At 45.5% G+C, this 22,541-nt stretch overlaps 1 protein-coding gene across 7 annotated transcripts in view; it reads left to right on the plus strand.

Moving 5' to 3' along the window:
- The window catches only part of MAP3K4 (mitogen-activated protein kinase kinase kinase 4), a 144,648-nt gene that overhangs the window by 79,626 nt on the left and 42,481 nt on the right, over nucleotides 1-22,541 (plus strand). For all 7 annotated transcript variants that reach the window (XR_014710966.1, XR_014710967.1, XM_084624134.1 and 4 more), the window contains exons 11-14: nucleotides 7,841-7,990; nucleotides 9,641-9,802; nucleotides 10,987-11,120; nucleotides 21,101-21,179. Coding sequence is in view for 5 of the 7 variants with exons in the window: in XM_084624134.1 (XP_084480260.1) it covers nucleotides 7,841-7,990; nucleotides 9,641-9,802; nucleotides 10,987-11,120; nucleotides 21,101-21,179 (525 nt within the window). In the remaining 2 variants the exon portion in view is untranslated. The remainder of the gene's footprint in view (nucleotides 1-7,840; nucleotides 7,991-9,640; nucleotides 9,803-10,986; nucleotides 11,121-21,100; nucleotides 21,180-22,541) is intronic.

Raw genomic sequence — 22,541 nt, forward strand, 5'->3', positions numbered from 1 at the left:
TGCTAGTGTATCCCTCCATACAGCTCTGTCAGTGCTGGATGACTGCATGAGCTCAGAGAACATGTCATTGCACATGCGTTTTTTTCGCCGCCTTATCTGAGATAGCCTCTGGGATGGAGAAGGGAGGCTTGAAACATTTGCAGCTGCTGGAGGAAAAAAAGGGAGTGAAGTATTTAAAAAGATACATTTTACAGAACAGTGGCTATACTCTTTCACGGTGAACAACACTATTCACATTACATAGCACATGAGATTTTGGTACAAGGTCGCATTTTGCATCTTATATTGAGTGCCTGCGGCTTTGGTGTTAGAGATCACACACGCAGGGCCGGGCAACAGAATTCGGCTTGCAGGTGGCCATGGTAAGCCATAGTCTTTCAGGTTCTGCAACCTTCATAGCAGCAGCCCCCTCCCCTTTCCCATATCAAGCAAAGCCCGTTGAGATGGCCATTTACTGCTGCAGTTTTCCTGTTAACATGCAGCAGCAGAAACTAAACTAACCCCCTCCCCCCGTCCAATTCTCTGGGATGTTCACTTTTCCCTTCCCCCCACCGCGTGGCTAGTATCAGGGAAGATCCCTGCTAGCCAAATGTGAACAGCTCAGCGCCAATGCCCTCCCCCCCGCCCACGTGGCTAACTGCAGGGAGGATTTCTTTTCAGCCACAGGCAAACAGCCCAGTAGGAACGGGCACCTCTGAATGTCCCCTTAATCAAATTCCCCTATTTGTACTATTTCCCCTATGCAGTACTGGCCACGAGTGCATCCCAAGTCCTCAGGGCTACTTAATCATTAAAAAACGCTTGCTTTTATAACATGTATTATATTTAAAAAGGTACACTCACCAGAGGTCCCTTCTCCGGCTTCATTGGGTTGGGAGGGTATTTCAGTCAGGGTGATAAAAAGATCCTGGCTGTCGGGGAAAACGGTGTGCTGTGTGCTCTCCCCAAGCTTGTCGTCCTCCTCATCTTCCCCATCTGCAAAATCCTCAGCCATGACGGAGAGTATCCCATCCTTGGAGTCCATGGAGAGGGGTGGGGTAGTGGTGGCAGCCTCCCCTAGAATTGCATGCAGCTCCGCGTAGAAGTGGCATGTCTGGGGCTCTGACCCGGAGCATCCGTTTGATGCTTTGGTTTTCTGGTACGTTTGTCTGAGCTCCTTAAGTTTCACGTGGCACTGTGTTGCGTCCCTGATGTAGCCTCTGTCCCTCATGGCCTCTGAGATTTTTTGAAATGTTTTGGCATTTTGTCTTTTGGATTGTAGTTCTGATAGCACGGATTCCTCTCCCCACACGGCGATCAGATCCAGTACCTCCCGTTCGGTCCATGCTGGAGCTCTTTTTCGATTCTGGGACTTCATGGTCACCTGTGTTGATGAGCTCGCCTGGCCAAACAGGAAATGAGATTCAAAAGTTTCCGGGGCTTTTCCTGTACACCTGGCCAGTGCATCCGAGTTCAGAGTGCTGTCCAGAGCGGTCACAATGGTGCACTGTGGGATAGCTCCCAGAGGCCAATACCTTTGAATTTTGTTCACACTAACCCTAATTCGAAATGGCGATGTCGATTTCAGCGCTAATCCCCTCATTGGGGAGGAGTACAGAAATTGGTTTTAAGAGCCCTTTATGTCAAAAAAAAATGGCTTCATTGTGTGGACGGGTGCAGGGTTAATTCGGATTTAATGCTGCTAAATCCGAAATAAACTTGTAGTGTAGACCAGGCCTTAGTATTAGTTTGTTAGTCCTGAATAGGACTTAGCCTAAGGATGGGGCATGCCCTGGTCCCGGGCTTCGAACCTTGTGACTGTTGCAAGAAACCCATGGCAGTCAGTGATCCCCATAGAAGATGTTTGAAGTGCTTAGGGGAAATCTATGTTAGTGACAAGAGCTTCAGACCGTGGACCAGAAACCAGCGGGACATTAGTCTCTAAGCAATCAAGAGCCGACCAAATCGGACTCTGCTTCTAGCACTGCGGCATCAGTGTGGAGCGCGCCGCTGGTACTGGCCTCAGACTGGTGCTGATCCCCATCCTGGTACCAGCTACAAAGCAAAGAAAGGTTGGGAGGGGACGTTCTTCTATGTCCCGTAAAGGGAAGGAGGAGAGCAAAGACCTGTGAGGGGCTGCTCTTCCCCTCCAGACAGAGGTCGGGCTCTGATTCCCACTGAGCGGTTGAGCCCAATCCAAGACCTGCCTGCTACCCCGGGGAGCAGCAGAGGCACTCGGCACCTGGCAGTGCCTTCCACACCGGATACCTTTCAGGCCACAAAGGACATTTTGTTCCTGCCGGTGCAGCCTATGCCAGTCACGGAGATACCCCGCTCTAGGGATAACCTGCCTTGAGACCCTTCCAACGGTCCCCATTAGTGCAGCACCGATCCTTGCCGCTGGGGGTGCCAGAGCTCGCCTGAGCAGAGCCATCTGGATGAAGGTTGGTTTGCCAGCCAGAGTTCCTGGAGTCGGTCCCCGGACTCGGGGCAGTGTTCCTTGGGCTTGAGACAGCGGTCGCCAGTGGTGCAGCACCAATCCCCGGCAACCCAGTGCCAGAAGCAGCCAAGCCACTTCCCCAGCTCACTGTACTGCTCTGGAGGGTCAAGACGCTGGAGCCTGATCACTGTACCGCTGCAACGCGAGCGCGTTGACAGTCTCCAACACATCAATTTACTCACATTCCTGCTCTGTGGAGCAGCACCGCTTGCTAAGTGTGCGGCGTCAATAACAGGGGTACCGTCACCGATCCGCCGAACGCCACTGCCACACCAAGAGCCATCACCCTCCTACAGAACCTCAGCGGAGGTCTGGGGCCAGAGCTGACAGGATTGGGGTAGACAGGTGGCCTTGGCGCCATCCTGGTCCCTCAGGCATGTATCCCCCTCCTCGGGCTCTGACAGCAAGGAGGAAATCTTGCCTGTGGGCCAGGGCACCCATCAAGGCGCTGGCATTCCCTGCTGGGTCACCAGTGGCAACATGGCCCCAGGGCCAGTGGCCTGCCCCCTGGCAATTTTGGAACCCTTGGGAATTTCCCCAACCATTGCAGGGGCATATGTCAGCCTTGGGGGCATCTGACAAATGGTCAGCGACAGTCACCCGCCTGCCCCCTGATTTGGATGCGGAGTCAGAGCAGGTTCCCCAGCTTCAGCCAGCTTCTGCTGAGGCTCCCGTGGCAGAAACGGCGCAATTGGGAGACCTGCCTGTACCTGCTTCCTCGTCTTCTTTGCCTGATGAGGGATAGCAGGGCCCTCTCACCCAGTTCCCCAGGACGATGCCAAGGCTCACCAGGACCTCCTGAAAAGGGTCCCCTCAAACCTGGGGCTGGAAGCTGAGGAGCTGGCAGACCCCTCGAACTCCCTGTTTGATGTACTGAGATTGGCAGCCACCGCCAGGGTGGCATTGCCAGTGCACGAGGGAGTGGTGAAAATCACTAAGGCCCTGTGGCAGACACCTTCCTCACTGCCTCCCATCTCCAAGCGGGCAGAGCGAAAATACGACGTCCCCGCTAAGGGGTATGAGTATCTTTATACCCACCCTGCCCCAACCTCACTGGTTGTCGGCAGCCAATGAGCACAACAGACAGGGCCAGCCGGGATCGACGCCTAGGAACAAGGAAGCAAAGAGGCTCCATCTCTTTGGTAGAAAAATTTATTCTACATCCAGCCTCCTGCGGAAAGTGGCTAACCATCAGGCCTTGCTTGGCCACTATGATTTTAACATCTGGCAGTCAATGGCCAAATTCTCAGACTTGCTGCCAGAGGAACCTAGGAAGGAATTCCTGGCTATCCTCAATGAGGGCAGGATGGTGGCCAGGGCAGCACTCCAAGTGGCCTCAAATGCGACAGACTCTGTGGCCCGAACTATGGCCTCGGTCATTTCGATGAGGCAGGCACCCTGGCAGCAGTTGTTGGGCCTTTTGGTTGAGGTTCAACAGTCCATCCAGGACCTCCCATTTGATGACCTGGCACTGTTTTCTGAGCAGAGAGACAAGAAATTGCATGGCCTATAAACTCGAGGGCTACCTTGTGCACCCTGAACCTGTACACGATGGGGCCATCAAGGAAGTTGAAGCTGCAACAGACCCATAGGTTTGGGAGACCTTCTATAAGAAGGACAAGGGCTGTAAGCACCATCAAGGCCACCAGCCAGCATCCTCTGCTCACTCGAGCTCCACCCATAACCAACTGGATGGTAAGCAGGCATTTTGAGGGTGCACTCGAGCGTGACCTTCCAGCCTGTGTCCTGGATCCTGCTCCCTTGTTATTTTCCAACCACCTGTCTCCCTTCCTCCCTGCCTGTGCTTCTATAACATCAGACCAGTGGGTCCTCAGCACAGTAGCAGGGGGATATACTCTCCTGTTTATTTCTGTCCCCTCCTCTAGTCCCCCCTCTTTCCGTCCCTCTTCAGGGACCCTTTTCAGAGGCATCTGCTCGCTCAGGAGCTGCAGGGCCTTCTGCAAGTGAGAGCTGTGGAGGAAGTCCTATTGCATTTAAGGGGCAAGGGGTTTAACTTTTGCTATTTTTTAAGGCCAAAGGGGGTCTACAACATCCTCGACCTGCGGAATCTCAACAAGTACCTCAAGAAGTTGAAGTTTCACATGGTCTCCCTGGCCTCCATCATTCCTTCCCTGGATCTGGGAGACTGGTAACTCTGCCCTCGATTTGAAAGCCGCTTACTTTTACATACCGATATTCCATAGTCACATGTGGTTCCTACGGTTCATAGTTGGGACTGCCCGCTACTAATATGCAGTGCTCCCTCTTGGCCTAGCAACAGCGCCAGAGTGTTTACAAAATGCATGTTGCTGGTTACGGCCTACCTCAGGCATCAGGGTATCCAGGTTTACCCGTGCCTGGACGACTGGCTCATCAAGGGCTGCTCCAGGGTCCAGGTCCAGAGCAGCGTCAATATGCTGCAAGCCACTTGTCAAACTCTGGGCCTGCTGATAAATGAACAAAAATCAATTTTAATCCCAGTCCAACAGATAGAGTTTATCGGGGCGGTACTTGACTCTACCTGCGCCAGAGCATTTCTACCAGAGGCCAAGTTCAGGGCAATCTCACATCTAATTGCCAGCATCCGCGCACATCTGCTCATCACAGCCTGGGTCTTTCTCAGACTGTTGGGTCACGTGGCAGCATTGCACATATGTTGTCCGCCATTCGAGACTCAGGCTGCACCCCCTTCAAATGTGACTAAGGGTAGTCTACTCCCCAGCCAGGCATCACCTGGACAAGGTTGTCGTGGTCCCTCTGAGGGTAATTAACTCTGCAGTGGTGGACCAACCTGAAGTTGGTGTTGGAAGGAGTGCTGTTCGAAAGTCCATGACCCACGGTCTCCCTGATATCGGTTGGGGAGCACATCTCAGTATGCTGTGGACTCAAGGGACATGGTCTTGAGAGGAGCTCACATTACATATAAACGTCAAGGAGCTTATGGCCATCCGGCTAGCCTGTGGCGTCTTCCTTCCACACCTTTCCCGAGTTGACCTGTTCGCCACCAGACAGAACAGAAAGTGTCATCAGTTCTGCTTTTTCCAAGGCCTCGGCAGAGGCGTTCCCTTTCCAATGCTTTTGTCCTGTCATGGTTGGGAGACTTGATATACGTGTTCCTGCCAATTCCGCTTATCAGCAAAGCCCTCTCAAAAATCAAGAGCGACAAGGTGTGAGTCATTATGGTTGCCCCAGCGTGGCCTCGCCGGCATTTGTTCTGATCAATGGAAGTGGCTGGGGTAGCTCTGTGGCTACTGCCTAGCCGCCCAGAGCTACTCTTGCAGGATCATGATTCGCTCCTGCACCCGAACCTTACCTCTCTCCACCTCACGGCTTGGATGTTGAATCTGGAGGACCAGGCCTGCTCTAGTCAGGTACAGCAGGTTCTTTTGGAAAGCAGAAAGCCCTTCACCAGAGTGACTTACCTGGCAAAGTGGAAGCGTTTCTGCTGCTGAGCGTCGGGGCACATCATCTCCCCAACTCAGTCTTCTTTGCAATCCATCCTGAATTACCTGCTTCAATTAAAGCACCAGGGCCTTGCCTTCTCTTTGATCAAAGTGCACCTGGCAGCCATGTTGGCCTTCCATCATTGTGTCCAGGTAAATCGGAATTCTCGCATGAGATGTCGATCCGTTTCCTGAAGGGCCTTGAATGGCTCTTTCAGCTGATCTAGGACCCGGTCCCTGAATGGGACCTCAACCTCGTCCTCTCCAGCTCAGGGGTTCCCCCTTTGAGCCCATAGCGTCTTGTTCCCTTTCCCGTCTGTCGTGGAAGGTTGCATTCCACGTAGCGATTAGCTCAGCGAGGCGTGTATCTGAGATCAAAGCCCTTACTTTGGAGCCACTGTACACTGTATTCTACAAAGACAGGGTCCAGCTGAGGCCCCATCTGGCTTTCCTGCTGAAGGTGGTGTCTCATTTCCATGTTGACTAAGATATCTTTCTCCCGGCGTTCTGTCCAAAGCCTCACTCCACCAATGAGGAGAGGCGGCTACACGCTCTGGATGTCCGGAGTGCCCTGGCGTTCTAATTGGAATGCACCAATCCCTTCTGCGTATTGGCCCAGCTCTTTATTGTGGCAGTTGACAGGATGAAGGGCCGTCCGGTGTCCTCTCAGATGATTTCGAGGATCACCACCTACATCTGTACTTGTTGCAACTTGGCACAAGCTGTGCCTCCACCGATAGTGAAGGCTCTCTCCACGAGGGCTCAGGTGTCTTCATCTGCCTTCCTGGCGTGTGACCCTATCCAGGACATCTGCAGGGCCATGACGTGGTCTTCAGTACACACGTTCACAATGCATTATGCCATCACTCAGCAGGCCAGAGATGATGATGGCTTCAGCAGAGCTGTGTTGCAGTCGACATGTCCATAAACTCCTACCCACCTCTGGTGGCACTGCTTGGTAATCACCTAATATGGAATGGACATGAGCAAGCAGTCGAAAAAGAAAAGACCATTACTTTTCGTAACTGGTGTTCTTCAAGATGTATTGCTCATGTCCATTCCATGACCCACCTTCCTTCCCTGCTGTTGGAGTTTCTGGCAGGAAGGAACTGAGGGTAGGGGGAGCCCGCGGCGCCCCTTGTACTGGTGCATACACGCACCACTCCAGAGGGTGCCAGAGCCAGTCCCCTACCGATACCACTGAGGGGAAAAACCTCTGGCACTGGTGCATGTGGCGAGCACATACACCTACAACGGAATGGACGTGAGCAACACATCTTGAACAGCAGTTACGAAAAGGTAACTGTCTCTTTTCCTGCTTAGGAAATGTTTGTTCATGTTGCTAAAGCCTCTTCTGTAGCATGGATGAAGTCAGCTTATTCCTGGCATTTATCACCTATTTTGGGTGACAGTGTAGTTATTTTGCTAACAGGCTAACTTTTGCAAGTGTAACTGGTTGGTTCCTTGGCACAGTTTCCCAAATTTCTGAAATCTTAGCTTCCCTTCAGGAAATGAAACCTTTTATGTCTCCCTTGAAACCCAGTCATGCGGTGTTAAAGTCGTACCCATCTTAATTTTTGTATCTTACGCTTATAAAAATGATTGAGGAAACATACTACTCGTCAAAGCACAATTGCGGAAGAGCTCCTCTTTGTATAAGTGAGTTTTAGCCCATGAAAGCTTATGCCCAAATACATTTGTTAGTCTCTAAGGTGCTCGTTCTTTTTGTATAAATGTAGTATCCTTATAGTATCAAAGAATAAGATTTATAATATTTGGGGGTTCCAGAAAACATTTGGGAACAGTAATATTGCCATTATGAGACAGCTTTTTCATAAAAATGGCTACCAGAGCCTATTGTATCTGTAAGAACTTGAGAGTATCATCTTTGGCAGTATGTTTAATCTTGTATTCCTAGGTTGACAACCTCCTCTTTGTAGTCATGCAATCTGCCCATCTTGTGAGTCAGAGAAAAGCTTTCCAACAGTCTATTGAAGGGCTCGTATCTTTGCATCATGAACAGACATCCAGCCAGCCAGTCATTGCCAAAGCATTGCAGCAGCTAAAGGTAAGCAGCCTTCTAATTTATTTCCATGAGGATTGTTTATTGTTTTATCATTTGCATTTCATTCACTGATATAAATTAAAACACAAATGGTTCAAAAGCTGTTGACGTGATTTGATTCTAGTGATGATGATAAACCAATACTCTGCATTTGTACTTTGTACAAGTCGTTGTAGGCCATGTTTTCTGTTCAGTATCCGTTGCGCTCACACAAATCACTTGTGAATGCAACTTTTGAGCAATATCATGTGCATGTACAAGTCAGAGAATCTACACACAAAAAATAGGAAGCCAGTCTGTAGTACAGTAGACACATGAACCATGGCAAAACAAAAAGTTTCATAGAAAGGGATCACAGAGTTGAAATGAAGTACATTTGCTAGTTCTTGAAAACTTCCTGTGTTCAAAATGTCAGAAAAACCAAACTTCATTTATTATATCTAATGTATTGTCACATAAAAGCATTTTAATGTTTGCTGTCCACAGTTTTGAAAATTCTCCTCATTTTTCCATCAAACTTTATAAAGGAAAGCAATAAGTCATTCTAATTTGGGACTAAATAGAGAGGATGCAGAGGGAGCGAAGCAAAAGGTCTGTTCTAAGCACAGCTGGGTTTGTTCACAGATGCTCCAGGAACAGAGGATCTGTGGGATAGGGGGGCCACAGATGGAGACACTGGGAAGTTTAGTGGTTTAGAAATCCTGAATAGCCTTTTCTCTCCCTGACCATTTCTAGGCATCTGATATCCTGCAATCTCCTCCACAAACAAGCCGCAGTCAACACCGTATTTTCTTGGAACCTTAATGCTCCCTGCCTTTGTTGACGAAGGTGCCATGTGTCTGACAGACTCTGTGTTGTGTCCTAATATTTCTGAAGTCAAACATCACATGTCCCAGGACTCTATCCGTAGTCATCCCAGAGTGCTTTATAAAGTTTGATGGAAAAATGAGAATTTTCAAAACTATGGACAGCAAACATTAAAATGCTTTTATGTGACATGAAAGTGGGTAGGCCTACAAAACCACAGGACCCACGGAAACAAGGATTTACTAATTGAAGGAGTCATGGCTGTCCCCAGATGTCCCACTGAAGTCAGTGGCACCCGTGCCCACGCACCCATGGATAGAATTTGACTCTGGGTTATGTTCTATATAGATAGTAACAGTAGTGCTCTTTTTCTAACTCAGCCAGCTGTTACTGTGAAATGTAGTATCTGAGAATGTGGGCATTTATTAACTAGTCATGTATTTATTTATTTCCCACAAAACTATAGATTTTGGTCAGAATTTGATAAAATAGTACTGTAGCCAACAAACAGTATTTTAAGCAACAGTTTGGTTTGTATAGATCTGTATGAGTTAAGAATTGTTGTTTTATATGAATAAAGCGCATCACCTGCTAAGTCATGTAATTGTAATTCGTGATTGTCTTAAAAGATCTGTGGGTGTGCTCTCTTATACAATCATCCTCTTATTCCTGTGACTTCATCTTCACTCAGGCATTTGTTTTATCCACTCTTTGACTTTGTCTCCTTACAGCGCTTAGTGTAGCGGGACCCCAACTACTTTGGGACTTTGGTACTACTGTTCTATAAATAATAATAATAATTCAGTGTCTCTCTTCAACTGAAGCTGACTTCTTTTTGTTCTTCAGAGCGATGCATTACAACTGTGCAATAAGATAAGCTGCGCCATTGACAGAGTTGATCGCATGTTCACGTCTGAATTTGATGCTGAGGTTGATGAGTCTGAATCTGTCACTTTGCAGCAGTACTACCGAGAAGCCATGATTCAGAGTTACAATTTTGGGTTTGAGGTAAATGAGCAAAAGGGAATATGCATTTTTTGTGGGAAAAGAATGTTTTTAACATATTTTGGGGGGTAAACTGATAAAATTCCACTCTTTCACTTCCAAAAATTAGTGAATTATGCTTTTGAGTGAATTCTGTTAATTCTTATAGGAGTATTGTGTGGAGCTGTGCAAATCTTTTCTGTGCAAATGGTGTGAAAATTAAAATCAATCTGTGCAAATGGTGTGAAAATTAAAACTTTAGACTACATAAGAGAGAGAGAGTAGTTCTGCTGAATCTGCCAAACTCTTAAACTCCTTGAAACTTACTTTGGCAAGGCATTCCTAGTTGGCAGTCTGAATTTTAAATTTAATCTTTTCAGGCTTTGCCCACTGACAAATTTTTACAGGAGATCAGAAATATTTTGATGTGAGCTGTGTCACTTGATCTTTCTCTGCCTCATTTTTTCTTCCTAAGCCCATACAAGCTACTATGTAAATGCAAAATATTTTAATTTAATCTTTAGATTTAATCTTTAAACCCTTCCTGTCAGTGGATGCAGCTCATCAATGCCTGTCTTAGTGTGCCAACCAGGAAATGTCAGCTTCAGGCCACTTCTGATACATCTTCACTTGTTTGATTCCTTCAAACCCTTTTTCAATACACCTTTGAGACAGTACACACTTCACCATGTACAGAATCCTTGTAAGAACAGTCTTCTAAAACAGCCCATGTTCCTACTGAAACTTTTAGTGCACATATCTACATATCCAAAGACTTTATTCTTTCCATGTAGTACTTAAATTAAATTTGCCTCTAAGGTATGAATATTACTCAATGCTAGTTTGAGACTTGCTCTATATGATAGCAGAGCTGCGTATTGTTCCCGCCAAGACAATATAATTCTTTCTTGGTATGCACATTGTTTAAAAGTAGTGCATGCTCACACATAGTATGCTATATGGCTGAAATGCTACCTTTTTGTCTTGGTTCTTTTGCACTAAATGTCTTGTATTTGGGGCTTTCCCTTGAAGATATTGTTAAATAAATAATCATGCAAATTGTATGGATAGAATTAATTATATGAGAGTGAGATGTGATCGTGCTTCCTTGTAATGTTGTATTAGCTAGCAAATATTTCAGTAGATATTATATATAATGGATTTATTTTAATTTTAATACTTGAAGGATATTTTTTAATATATTGTAGTACCATAAAGAAGTTGTTCGCCTGATGTCTGGAGAATTCAGGCAGAAAATTGGAGATAAGTATATCAACTTTGCCCGAAAATGGATGAATTATGTGCTAACAAAATGCGAGAGCGGTCGAGGCACGAGACCCAGGTAATGGCTAATTGGGCACCTTATCATAATATGATGTGTTGCTCTTTTCTTAAATATAATGCGGGATATTTCTGCATTGATTAACGAATAATAGCTACTTCCCATATAAATGATTGGTGCTTCCATTCCTTTTATTTCCGTGAGATTTTCCATAGTAAAAGTACATAGCAAAGCACTACCCAAACTACTTAATGAGTTTTTCTTTCCAGACTCCTTGCCCTGAGTGTTAGCTGTCATGGAAGAGAGAGAGAAGAGATACCTGAGATAACTAGGGCCCAAACCATTCAAAGCTTTCAAATTAAGGGCTGACACCTTGATGAAAAATTACTGTTTGGTCAGGAATCAGTAAAGATGGCAGAGCATTAGTGCAGCATGCATTCGTTGGGGTGTCCTATTTAAAAGGGTGGTGATGTTGCGTGGTGAATTACTACATGTGCAGCATCTGATGACTTTTTCCTTCAGTAAGAGTTCTTTGTATTAATCCAGCCTGAAGGTGACAAAAATGTGGCTCACAAGTGACTAGATCTTCTTCTAACAGGAAAGGTTGGGCAGTCTTCTGACTAGATGACAATGATAGAAAGCATTTTGCCATTGTTTGATATTCAGGAACAACGAGAAATCTGCTAAGACCTTGGGACTATGTACTGTTTTGAATATCGGATGATAGGTGTCTTTGTATGAGGGTGTGGTCATTGTTCTTGGAGCGATTTCACGTGTCCTTTCCGCTTCAGTTGTGTGCATGCCCAGTATACCAAAGTCGGAGATTTTCCCTTAGTGGCATGTGTGCGCCCTTTGTGGCCTTGTACTGCTGTGTGATGTATTTCTCGTTAAACCACCCTCTGCCCTTTGTACCACCCTTGAGCCCTCTCAGTTCCTTCTTACTGCCCATGTTGGTAGTCTGAGTGTGTTGACTTGCTTTGCAAGTGTTTTCCCCATCAGGGAATTTGTTCTCTTGTATATAATTAGTGTACTCATCTATAGTTAGCTAGAGATTTAGAGTAAATTTCATTTGTTATTTTACTTAATTTTAATAGTGTGTTGATTCCCAAATGTTCTGTACTAACTCCGAGTACCGGGGCATGCCTCAATCTCTAGACTTCAAGGCTTACACCAGCTGCAATAAGTCTATGCTGGTGAGTGATCCTCATTCCAGGAGTCTAAAGTGCCCCAGGGAGGATCACATCAGGGACTGTTGTCAGATCTGCAGGGACTTCAAGTCCTGGACTAGAAAGGATAGGGAGGTGAGACTGCGTAACCTTTTCATGGAGTCCATCTTGCATCTACCATCTGAACCTTCCCCCTTAGGATAGGTACTGAGCACTTCTTCCATCAGAAGTGCTCCTCCAGACCTAGTATAGTCTCAGGACTGTTTCCCTTCCCTGAAGCCCAGGAAGGAGCATAAAAACCGTGCCTCAAAAGTATGTCTGGTTCCTCCACAAAATCGAGGTCTCTGGTACCATCTGCCAGCAAGCAAGCTGGACGGTGAGGTAGAGTGTCCTCCGATGATTGACAGGTCCCACTACCAACTTCGTCTTGTCCAGGGTTGTTGGCTCCATCACCAGTGGTGTTGAGACTGACCCCTACTGTTGTATCACCCCTTCAATGCCACAGCCTCAGGGGGGAACGTCGTGGTAATGACAACACTGAAGGCTTATGCTGTGGCATGAGATCTGCTATGCCTCTTGGTACTGGGTGCTCCACCAGTACAGGAAACAAGTCATCCGGTACTGATATATTTTCAGTCTTTGTTGGAGTTACCTGCCAGTGAGGTCCAACCCTTTGTACTGGCGTAGCCAACTTCAGACAGTCCAGTGCTGCCTTGCTTGGTGCCATCTAGAGGCAAGCCAAGTATGCTGTCCCTGGTACCAACATCTTTGGATACACACGAGCAGTCTTCAGCATTGCATAATACCACGTCTCCCTAGTTGGGTGACTCGGGTTTTTCTTCAGAGTCTGCTGTCGGCTCCTGTGCCCCTCACTCTTGGGATAAAAGGTGTCATTCACCTTCATCGAGAGGATTCTGCCCCTGGTATCTGACACAGGTGCCACAGTGGTCCAGGGACATGGCTCCTTGGGCTGATAGAGATTAGGCTCCAATACTCTACCATGGGATTTCCCCACCACCAACAGATCATCCCCAGTTCCTCTGCTCTCTAGATCTCTGAGCAAACGATGGGATGACTCACATGAGGAACCTCAGGAAGTCTTCCAAGCCAGTACTGAGGAACAACCTTCCATGCCACAACCTACACCTGGGGAGGTATAGGAGAACTCCAGCTGAACCTTCTTTACCCTTGTCCTCCTTTTCATCTGATGAGGTGGTGTTGTCTGGATTGTCCTCTTTTCTCCAAGATGACTGCAGGGCCTACTAAGAGCTCTTAAAAAGAGAGTTGCTTCCTCTCTAGATATCTGGGTTGAGGTAGTGCAAGAGAGTTCCAATAGACTGGTGGACGTACTGGGGTCAGCAGAGCCTTCCTGTCGTCTTCTACCTATAAATGAAGCCATACTAGAACATACAAGATTGCTGTGGCAAACACCCTCTCTCTGTCACTGACAGTCAAGAGAACTGAGTGCAGGTATTATGTCCCTTCTCAGGGCTCTGAACATTTCTACACTCATATCTCACCAGGTTCTTTGGTTGTCTTGACAGTAAATGAAAGAGCGTTTCAGGGATGGCCATCTTCTACCCCAAGGGATAAAGAAGCAAAAAGACTCAACTTTTTCAGTAGAAAGATTTATTTCATTGTTGGCCTACAGTTTCGTATCTCTAAAGAGCAAGTTTTGCTGGCAAGATATGATTACTATCTCTGGGATAATGTTCTCAGGGACAAGTAAACAGAGGATGCTAGATAAGAGTTCCTGGCCATCTTGGATGAGGATAAACTCATAGCTAGGACTTCTCGCCAAACTACGTAAGATGGGGAAGATTTGGCAACCAGAACTATTGCATCTGCAATAATGATACACACGTGTTCATGGCATCAATCTTCTGGTCTTCCACAGGAGGTCTAGCAGACTATACAGGATCTTTTTTGAGGGTCCCACCATATTCTCGCAGCAGACTGATGAGAAGCTTCACAGTCTCAAAGACTCTAGGACTACATTGAAATCATCGGGGATTTACACTCCATTCCCTATAAAGAATTAATTTCTCCCTCAGTCGAACCAACAGTACCACCTTTCCTGCCTAGACAAGCTTGACTACTCCAGGAGCAAAGGGAAAAACTACAGGATGAGACCTCCACTTCCTCACTTTGTCTTCATCCAGTCCTTCTAGAGAACCCAGAAAGGCCAGACAATGTGTTTGACTACCTTGTTGAGGTGAAAATATCAGTGTGTCTTGGGCGACTTTCTCCTATCCCTGTTTTTCACAACAGCTTATCCCACTTTCAGTGTGCTTTGGGCCTACATTACCACAGACCAGTGGGTTCTAAGCACAGTGGAACTGGGATAAACCTTTCAGATTTTCAGTCCTTCCCTGTCCCTCTTCAGAGACCTCCTCTGAGAGGTCCAGTCTCTCCTCCATAGAGCCATGGAGGAGGTTCCTCGTTTCTACTGAGAAAAAAGGGTTTTATTCAAGTTACTCCCTGATTCCAAAGGCAAAATAAGATCCCAGACTTATCCAAGATTTGTGAAATCTGAATAAATACCTAAGGAATATAAGGTTTCACATGGCCACCCCAGCTTCCATTATCCCCTCCCTCGATCCTGGCAACTGGTACTCTGCCATGGATTGGACACACATTTCCATGCAGCTATTGATCAAAGCCACATGCTATTCCTAAGATTTCTGGTCAACAATACCCATTCTCAGTTTACAGTCCTGCACTTGGGCCTCTCTGGTGCTCTGAATATTTACAAAATGGATGGTAGTGGTGGCTGCATTCCTCAAAAAAGCAGAAGTGCAAGTATTTTCCTACCTTGACAATTGGCTGGTATGGTGTCAGTCCAAGAACCAGGTGGAATTCGGTGTAGCAGAACTCAGTGTTTTGAGGTCTGTTGATCAACAAGAGCTAGTCAGTTTTGAGTTCAGAGGACAGAGTTTATAGGGGCACTCTTGGTTTCTACAGTAGTCAGGACTTTCTAGCTCAAGCCAGATTCCAGGCAATGTTAACGATTTCCACAGATCTGAAAGTCCATCCAACCACAGCTGCAAGGAACTGCCTCAGACTTCTGGAAATGTGGCCTCATGTATGTACATGCTCTGTCATCCCAAACTTCGTCTCAGAAGGTTGTAAGCCTGGTTAAAGTCAGTGTACTACCTAGCTCATGACCCATTCGAGGTGTTGATTTGTGTGCCTGCAGGTGTGCTGCTGTTCTTGGACTGATGAATGGATGCAATTCAATGTGTATATGGGAATTGCCTTTGCTCCTCCTCTATCCACACTGACTCTGGTTACAAATGCTTCTTTTTTAGGGTGGGGAGCACATCTAGGCACTCAGCATCTGTGGTCACAACAGTATTTAGCTCTTCACATAAACATGCAAGAGTTGAGGGATAGTCATCTGGCCTTTTGGACTTTTCTGCCTAGCATCAAAGGAAAACTCTGTCCTCATGAACAACACTGCAACAATGTTCTACATGAACAGACAGGGAGGGGCCAGGTCAGACAGTCTCTGTCATGAAGCATTACAGCGTTGGGAGTTTTGTATCATCAATGTAATTCACCTCAAAGCACCCCATCTTCTTAGGGTTCACAACAGTTTGGCAGATTGCCTGACCGGATCTTTCAGCAAAGATCACAAATGGTCTCTCAGGCCAGGTATGGACAGATTATATGCCCAGATTGCAGTTCCTATCCCTCCCTGGAACTTGAATCTCATGCTACAAAGGTTGATGGGTCCACCTGTTGAAGTGATGGCTTACCTGCTCATTACTCCAGCTATATATGAAATTTGCATTTTTGGCACGAAGAGTAGCAGAATTACGAGCGTTCTTAGTTGACCCTCCCTACACAGTCTTCTATAAGAACAAAGCAAAGTTATGTCTGCATCCAAAAATTTTGACTTTAGTGTCAGAATTCCACCTCAGTCAAGCAGTATACTTACCAAGTTTTCTAAGCCTCATTCTCCTAAGGATTAAGAGAGACTCCATAGCTTGGAAGTTAGAAGCGTGTTAGTGTTTTACTTGGACAGAACTAGGTCATTTAGATTGTCCTCCCAGCTGTTTGAGACTGTTGCAGAGAGGATGAAAGGCCCTGCAGTCTTGCCCCAGAGAATCTCATCCTGGATTTCCAAGTAGTCTGTCAGTCACTGTTCAGGTAGACTCTAAAACCCGTCTCCAGATTGAACTTCCTGTGAGTCACCTGAAGTGGCATGGACATGTGCAATGACTCGAAGAAGGAAAAAAATGGTTACTTACCTGTTCTGTAATTGTTGTTGTTTGAAATGCGTTACACATATCTGTCCAGTAAGAAGGAACTGAGGGGGTCGGGGACAACCCTTACCTTTATACCATTGTATAGCAGCATGAGGCAGAAGAGTTTGCATGTGCTGCCCCAACAGATACCGCTATGGGAAGTATCTGACTTCGGTGCACTGGACAGGCGCACACATGAAATGAAATGTACCTGTGCAACACATCTCAAAGAATAACAGTTACAGAACAGTTAAGTAACCATTTTTTCCTGTAGCTACTCAAAGTGCTTTTTCTTCCTGCTAACTTCACCTCCTTCCCAGATTTAGCTTAAGCCAGTTTTCTTTCATCCATATTCCAGTTTTATGTAGATATTTGGATTGTTGGGCAGCAGGATTGTCTGCTCTGAATGTGAAAGATTTAGGGTTGGGTGTTATCAGCATATTGTTGGCAGCATTGCCCATGATGTGTCTCAGTCTCCCCATAATTCTTACAAAACGTTCAGTAAGAGGGGTGACAAGATTGAACCATGTAGAACACCACATCTCAGAGCTCTTGATCAGGAAGACAAGCTACCCATCACCCTACTCTCAGATTGATCAGGAGAATTGGCAAAGCCGACCTAGCATATGTGCACCCTCACTTGGCTTCCATAGGTGGTACAGAAGTATTTTGTGATAGTTGATGTGAAAAACCTCTATAGGATTCAGTCACTTCAGAATGAATGTCTCATGCAGTTTACAGCTAGAAAGAGACCATCCACAAGTGACAACTGCACTTCTTAGTGCTTCAATCTGAGCTGAAACCCAGTTGGAATAAGTATATAATATTAATACTGGTCAGATTCTGCTTAAGTCTACTTGCTAGTACCATGTCTTTGATTTTGCCCAGAAAGGAGTTCTTAGTGACTCCTTATTAAAGTAGTTGCCAAGATCTTATGTTCTGGGCTGGGCACTTGAAAACATATTCATAGCTACTAAGGTCAGAAGGGACCATTATGATCATCTAGTCCGACCTCCTGCACAACGCAGGCCACAGAATCTCACCCACCCACTCCTGCGAAAAACCTCTCACCTATGCCTAAAGAAAAGGAGTACTTGTGGCACCTTCGAGACTAACAAATTTATTTGAGCATAAGCTTTCGTGAGCTACAGCTCACTTCATTGGATGCATTCAGTGGAAAATACAGTGGGGAGGTTTATATTTGTATATATGTATTTATATACATAGAGAACATGAAACAATGGGTGTTACCATACACACTGTAACGAGAGTGATCACTTAAGGTGAGCAATTACCAGCGGGGGGGAGGGGGGAGAGGAGGGAAAACCTTTTGTAGTGATAACCAGCAGTTGACAAGAACGTCTGAGGAACGGGGGTGGGGGGAGATAAACATGGGGAAATAGTTTTACTTTGTGTAATGACCCATCCACTCCCAGTCTCTATAAACACCTACAAGATCTCTATCAAGCATTCTTACAACTACAATACCCATCTGCTCATTCTTCTCTTCCGCAGACTAAACATCCCCAGTTCCCTCAGCCTCTCCTCATAAGTCATGTGTTCCAGTCTCCTAATCATTTTTGTTGCCCTCCGCTGGACTCTTTCCAATTTTTCCACATCCTTCTTGTAGTGTGGGGCCCAAAACTGGACACAGTACTCCAGATGAGGCCTCACCAGTGTGAAATAGAGGGGAGCGATCATGTCTCTCGATCTGTTGGTCGATCTGCGATCACGTCCCTTGATCTAGGAAAATCTGAGCCCTATTATTATTATTACTAGCACTGGTCCTCCAGTCTATATCTGGGAAGTTAGTCTCCCGTGATCACACAGTTTCCATTAGTATTTACTTCATTAAAAACATTAAAGTGGGCTCTGTCCATATCCAGATTAGATCCTGGCAGTCTATAGCACACCCCGAGCACTATCCCAGGGGAGGCTCTAGTAGTTTTCTTCCCCAATGTAATTTTTGCCCAGACGGACTCTGTCTTATCCATTCCATCGCTTCTTACTTCTTTACATTCTACCTCATCATTGATATACAATGCTACTCCACCACCTTTACCCTTATTTCTGTCTTTCCTAAACAGCACATACCCTTCAATACCCGTAGTCCAGTCATGACTACTATTCCACCATGTTTCTGTTATCCCTATAATATCTGGTTTCACTTCCTGCACCAGTAGCTCTAGTTCCTCCATTTTGTTACCTAAGCTCCTCACATTGGTGTACAAACATCTTAATTTTTGCTGTTTGGCCTCGCTCACATTCTGTACCCTATTAGGCACGGTCATTCTACAGCCAGTATAACATATTAGATTGGTATCCACGCTGCCCTTCCTCCTTATATACATTCTCCTACCCACGGCTGTATCCTTTCTTACTTCATTTTCTTCCCTCTCAATGCTAAAATCTGGCATGGAGATTACCTGGACATTTCCCAACCATCTCCCCCAGATTCCTAGTTTAAAGCTCTCTTAATCAGTTGTGCCAGCCTCCATCCTAGAAGTCTATTTCCTTCCCTGCTCAGATGAAGTCCATCCCGAGAGAACTGTCCATGAATGCCTCCCAGTGGCTATACATCCCAAAGCCCTCCTTATAGCACCACTGCCTAAGCCATCTGTTGATAGTCATACTCTTGTCACACCTTTGTTGCCCTTCTCTAGGAACAGGCAGAATCCCACTAAAGATCACCTGAACCTTGATTTCCTTAAGCGTCTTCCCCAGCCTAGCATAGTCTCCCTTAATACTTTCCAGCGAGAATCTAGCCGTATCATTTGTTCCCACATGAAGGATAATTAGGGGATTCTTTCCTGCTCCCTTTAGGATCCTTTTCAACCTCAGGTCTACATCCTGTATCTTAGCACCTGAAGACAGCATACCCTTCTATTCTCTGGATCAGCTCTGGTTACAGGCCTGTCTATTCTTCTCAGTAAAGAGTCCCCGATCACATAGAGCTGCCTTTTCCTGGTGATGGTGCTATTCTCCAGTCTATCCCCTGTTCCCTCTGGCTGCAAGTTCTTTCCATTCCTATTCTCCCTTGTAATCCTTTTCAACCCATCCTGTATCCTCCTGGGACTCATATTTGGTGTAGTCTCCATTGACTCTTCCTGTTTTCCTATAGGACTAGCCACTCTTCTCTTCTTCCTTGCCCTTCTACCTTCAGTGACCACCTGCTGAGCCCCTTCTTCATTTTCCAACTCGCAGACTTGTTCTTGAGCTCTGTTTCTCCTTCACTGGCCGTCTTTTCCTCTGCCTGGTTCTTTTAGTCACGTGCTTCCACTGACCACTTTCCTCACCCAGTCTGCCCTCAGAATTCCTCTGTCCTGCTTCCATCTGCAAGTCTGAGCTTTTCCCTTCAGATACCTCATGTCTTTGCTCCATAATCTGCTTGAACCCCTTTCTAAACTCAGCCAGACTTTCCACCTGCCTCTTCAAACCTCGGATCTTTTCCTCCATCAGCTCTATCAGACAGCATTTCATGCAGACAAAACTCTTACCATGTACCCCCTCCAGGATCATGTACATACCGCAGCTTCCACATCCAGTCATCTTCATTGTGTCTTCTGCTACATGGGTCACTCCCACTGCTGCCTCTTTATCTGTCATTGCCTTTCCACTGAATCCTGTTAATCTGGGAAACACAAACCACACCAAAACACCACCACCCACAGCAAGAACAAACCCCCAACAAGCACCGCAAGACAAACTCCCACTGAAACTCCCCTGTTTACATCTCTGTTTGCTGGCTCCTGTGCCGCTGCAGCTGTCTATGCCGCTGCCTGACTGGCTGGCTACCTTTATAGGACCCCGAGTCAGAGAAGCCCTGCCCCCTAATCAGGGCTCACCTTCTCTCCCAGCACAAAGCCCCTGCAAGCCTCTACACATACAAATAATACAAATACAAACCAAATACAAATACCTTCTCCTAGCTAGCTCCTGTGCCTCTACAGCTGTCTATGGGGAATTGATATGTATTTCCTAAGATATTAGTGGGCTGAGGTGTATAACCAGGCCTGAGGAAGGTAGCCTACTATCTTTATTTGGGGACGTCTGTATTAAAAGTCCAGAACTCAGAATTTCATGTCCATTTATCACTGGCTAAAGATTAACCCCTTGGCAAAAGCCAGATACTTCACTCTGTGCATAAATCCAAACTGTTATACAGAAATTTTGTTGACATATAAGCAAGTAAGCAGCAGTCATTGGGTATGTCTACACTGCAAAAATAAGCAATAAATAAATAAACCCGCAACAGTGAGCCACAGAGCCTGGGTCCATTGACTTGGGCTTGCACTATGGGGTCAAAATAGTAGTGCAGACATTTGCGCGTGGGCTAGAGCCTGTGCTCTGAGATCCAACCCTGCCTTGCAGGGTTTCAGATCCTGGGCGCCAGCCTGAATCCGAATATCTGTGCTGCTGTCCTGTAGTGTGAGTCCTGCAAGCCCAAATCAGTTGACCTGGGCTCTGAGACTTGCTGCCATGGATCTTTTTTTCCCTCTTTTCTTTTTTTTCCTCAATGTAGACATACCCTTAACCATGTATATTAGGATAAGTCACTAGAACTCATGTGACGTTTATGTAATTGTTTTTGGCTAATGAACAATTCTCTTCTTCTTGACAGGTGGGCAACACAAGGTTTTGATTTTCTTCAAGCCATCGAGCCAGCCTTTATTTCAGCTCTGCCTGAAGAGGATTTCTTGGTATGGAATTAATTGTTCTCCCATTGTAGCCCAACCTGCTTTCAGTTCAGTTTCAATCAATAAAAGTCTATTTGTCTGTCTATTATCTGTTATCTGTGCTCTTATGTCTGATTAATTATTATTCCGAGACTGTTCTATATAAATCTAAATGCCTATTTCTCTGATTTAGCTTGCAAAATTCTGAATAGTGCATGCTAATGACATCAATATACAAAAATATTAAAATTGTCATGTCAGGTTTCTGCAGTACTGAAACCTTTGTATAGTAACTACATTCACGACCTGGGATACTTGGCAGCAGTTTGCTGATGAGCTATTAATTTACACTCAACCTAATATTGCTTTCTATTGGATGATCTGAAATGTATCTTTAATAGCCCTAGTTCATGTATGGAGCAAACCTAAAACATTACAATCTAACTGTATTTCTTTAGAGCTAAATCATACTAAAGTACAAGATTTAAAATTTGAATCTTGCCTTGTTACTGTTAAATTATATGGTAGAGCATAGTTTGTGTTTGGTTTTGGTGGGCAGGGGTTGTTTTGTTTCTGTGAAACAGAATCCTGAAAGCTTTAGTTCTGTAATGTGGTATGTTCTAGGTCTGCAGTAGAGGTGAAAGTACAGTCCCCACAAAAGTAGCAGAACACAGAGAATAATATTGATGGGAATTGATTGTGTTCACTTTTATTTAGAGTCAGCTTTTCTTTGGAATTTTGACAGATACTTCCCCAGTTAACATTTCGTCTCTCAACTAGTGTGTCTGCATTTATTTAAAGAAAAGGACAGGTTACTCAAAGCCTGTCCCACAGTCAGTACTTTGCTATCACTGCAGCATTTTTCAGCTCTACTGTTTCAGGAGGGAAAAGAGCATTGATCTCCAGTGGCAACACGCTGTAGTTGAGCCACTGTTAATTAGGAGGCAGATCATTATGAACAAATTAAAGATACATTATGAAATACTAGGGTACAGTAATCTTATTAAATAAATAAAACTGAAACTATAGCATTCATCCTTTTCCTTTAATATTATCTTTAAAACTAAACTGGCTATTAGCACAAAAATCCTGAAGCGGACTATTTTCCAATGTTTGCATTGCTGGGAAACATAGGGCTTTTAAAAAATTCCAGTTCTTTAAATATGATCTTAATAAGCTTGAGTATTGTGCCTGATATAGCAGATAAGATGTAAAGTTCTAGCTTTAAAAACTAGCCCCAGCCTGTTATTTTTTTCCCAACTTTGATGCAGTTTCTAAAGTATCTATAACAGTTTGATGGATAGTACAAATATTTTATTAAATAGTCTAATTGTAGTCCTGACACCTTCTGATGTGATCTCTTCAGTTCTCAAGCTCAGGTGAATC

Source organism: Lepidochelys olivacea (genome assembly GCF_965140295.1).
Source record: "Lepidochelys olivacea isolate rLepOli2 genome assembly, chromosome: 3".
Lineage (NCBI taxonomy): Eukaryota > Metazoa > Chordata > Testudines > Cheloniidae > Lepidochelys > Lepidochelys olivacea.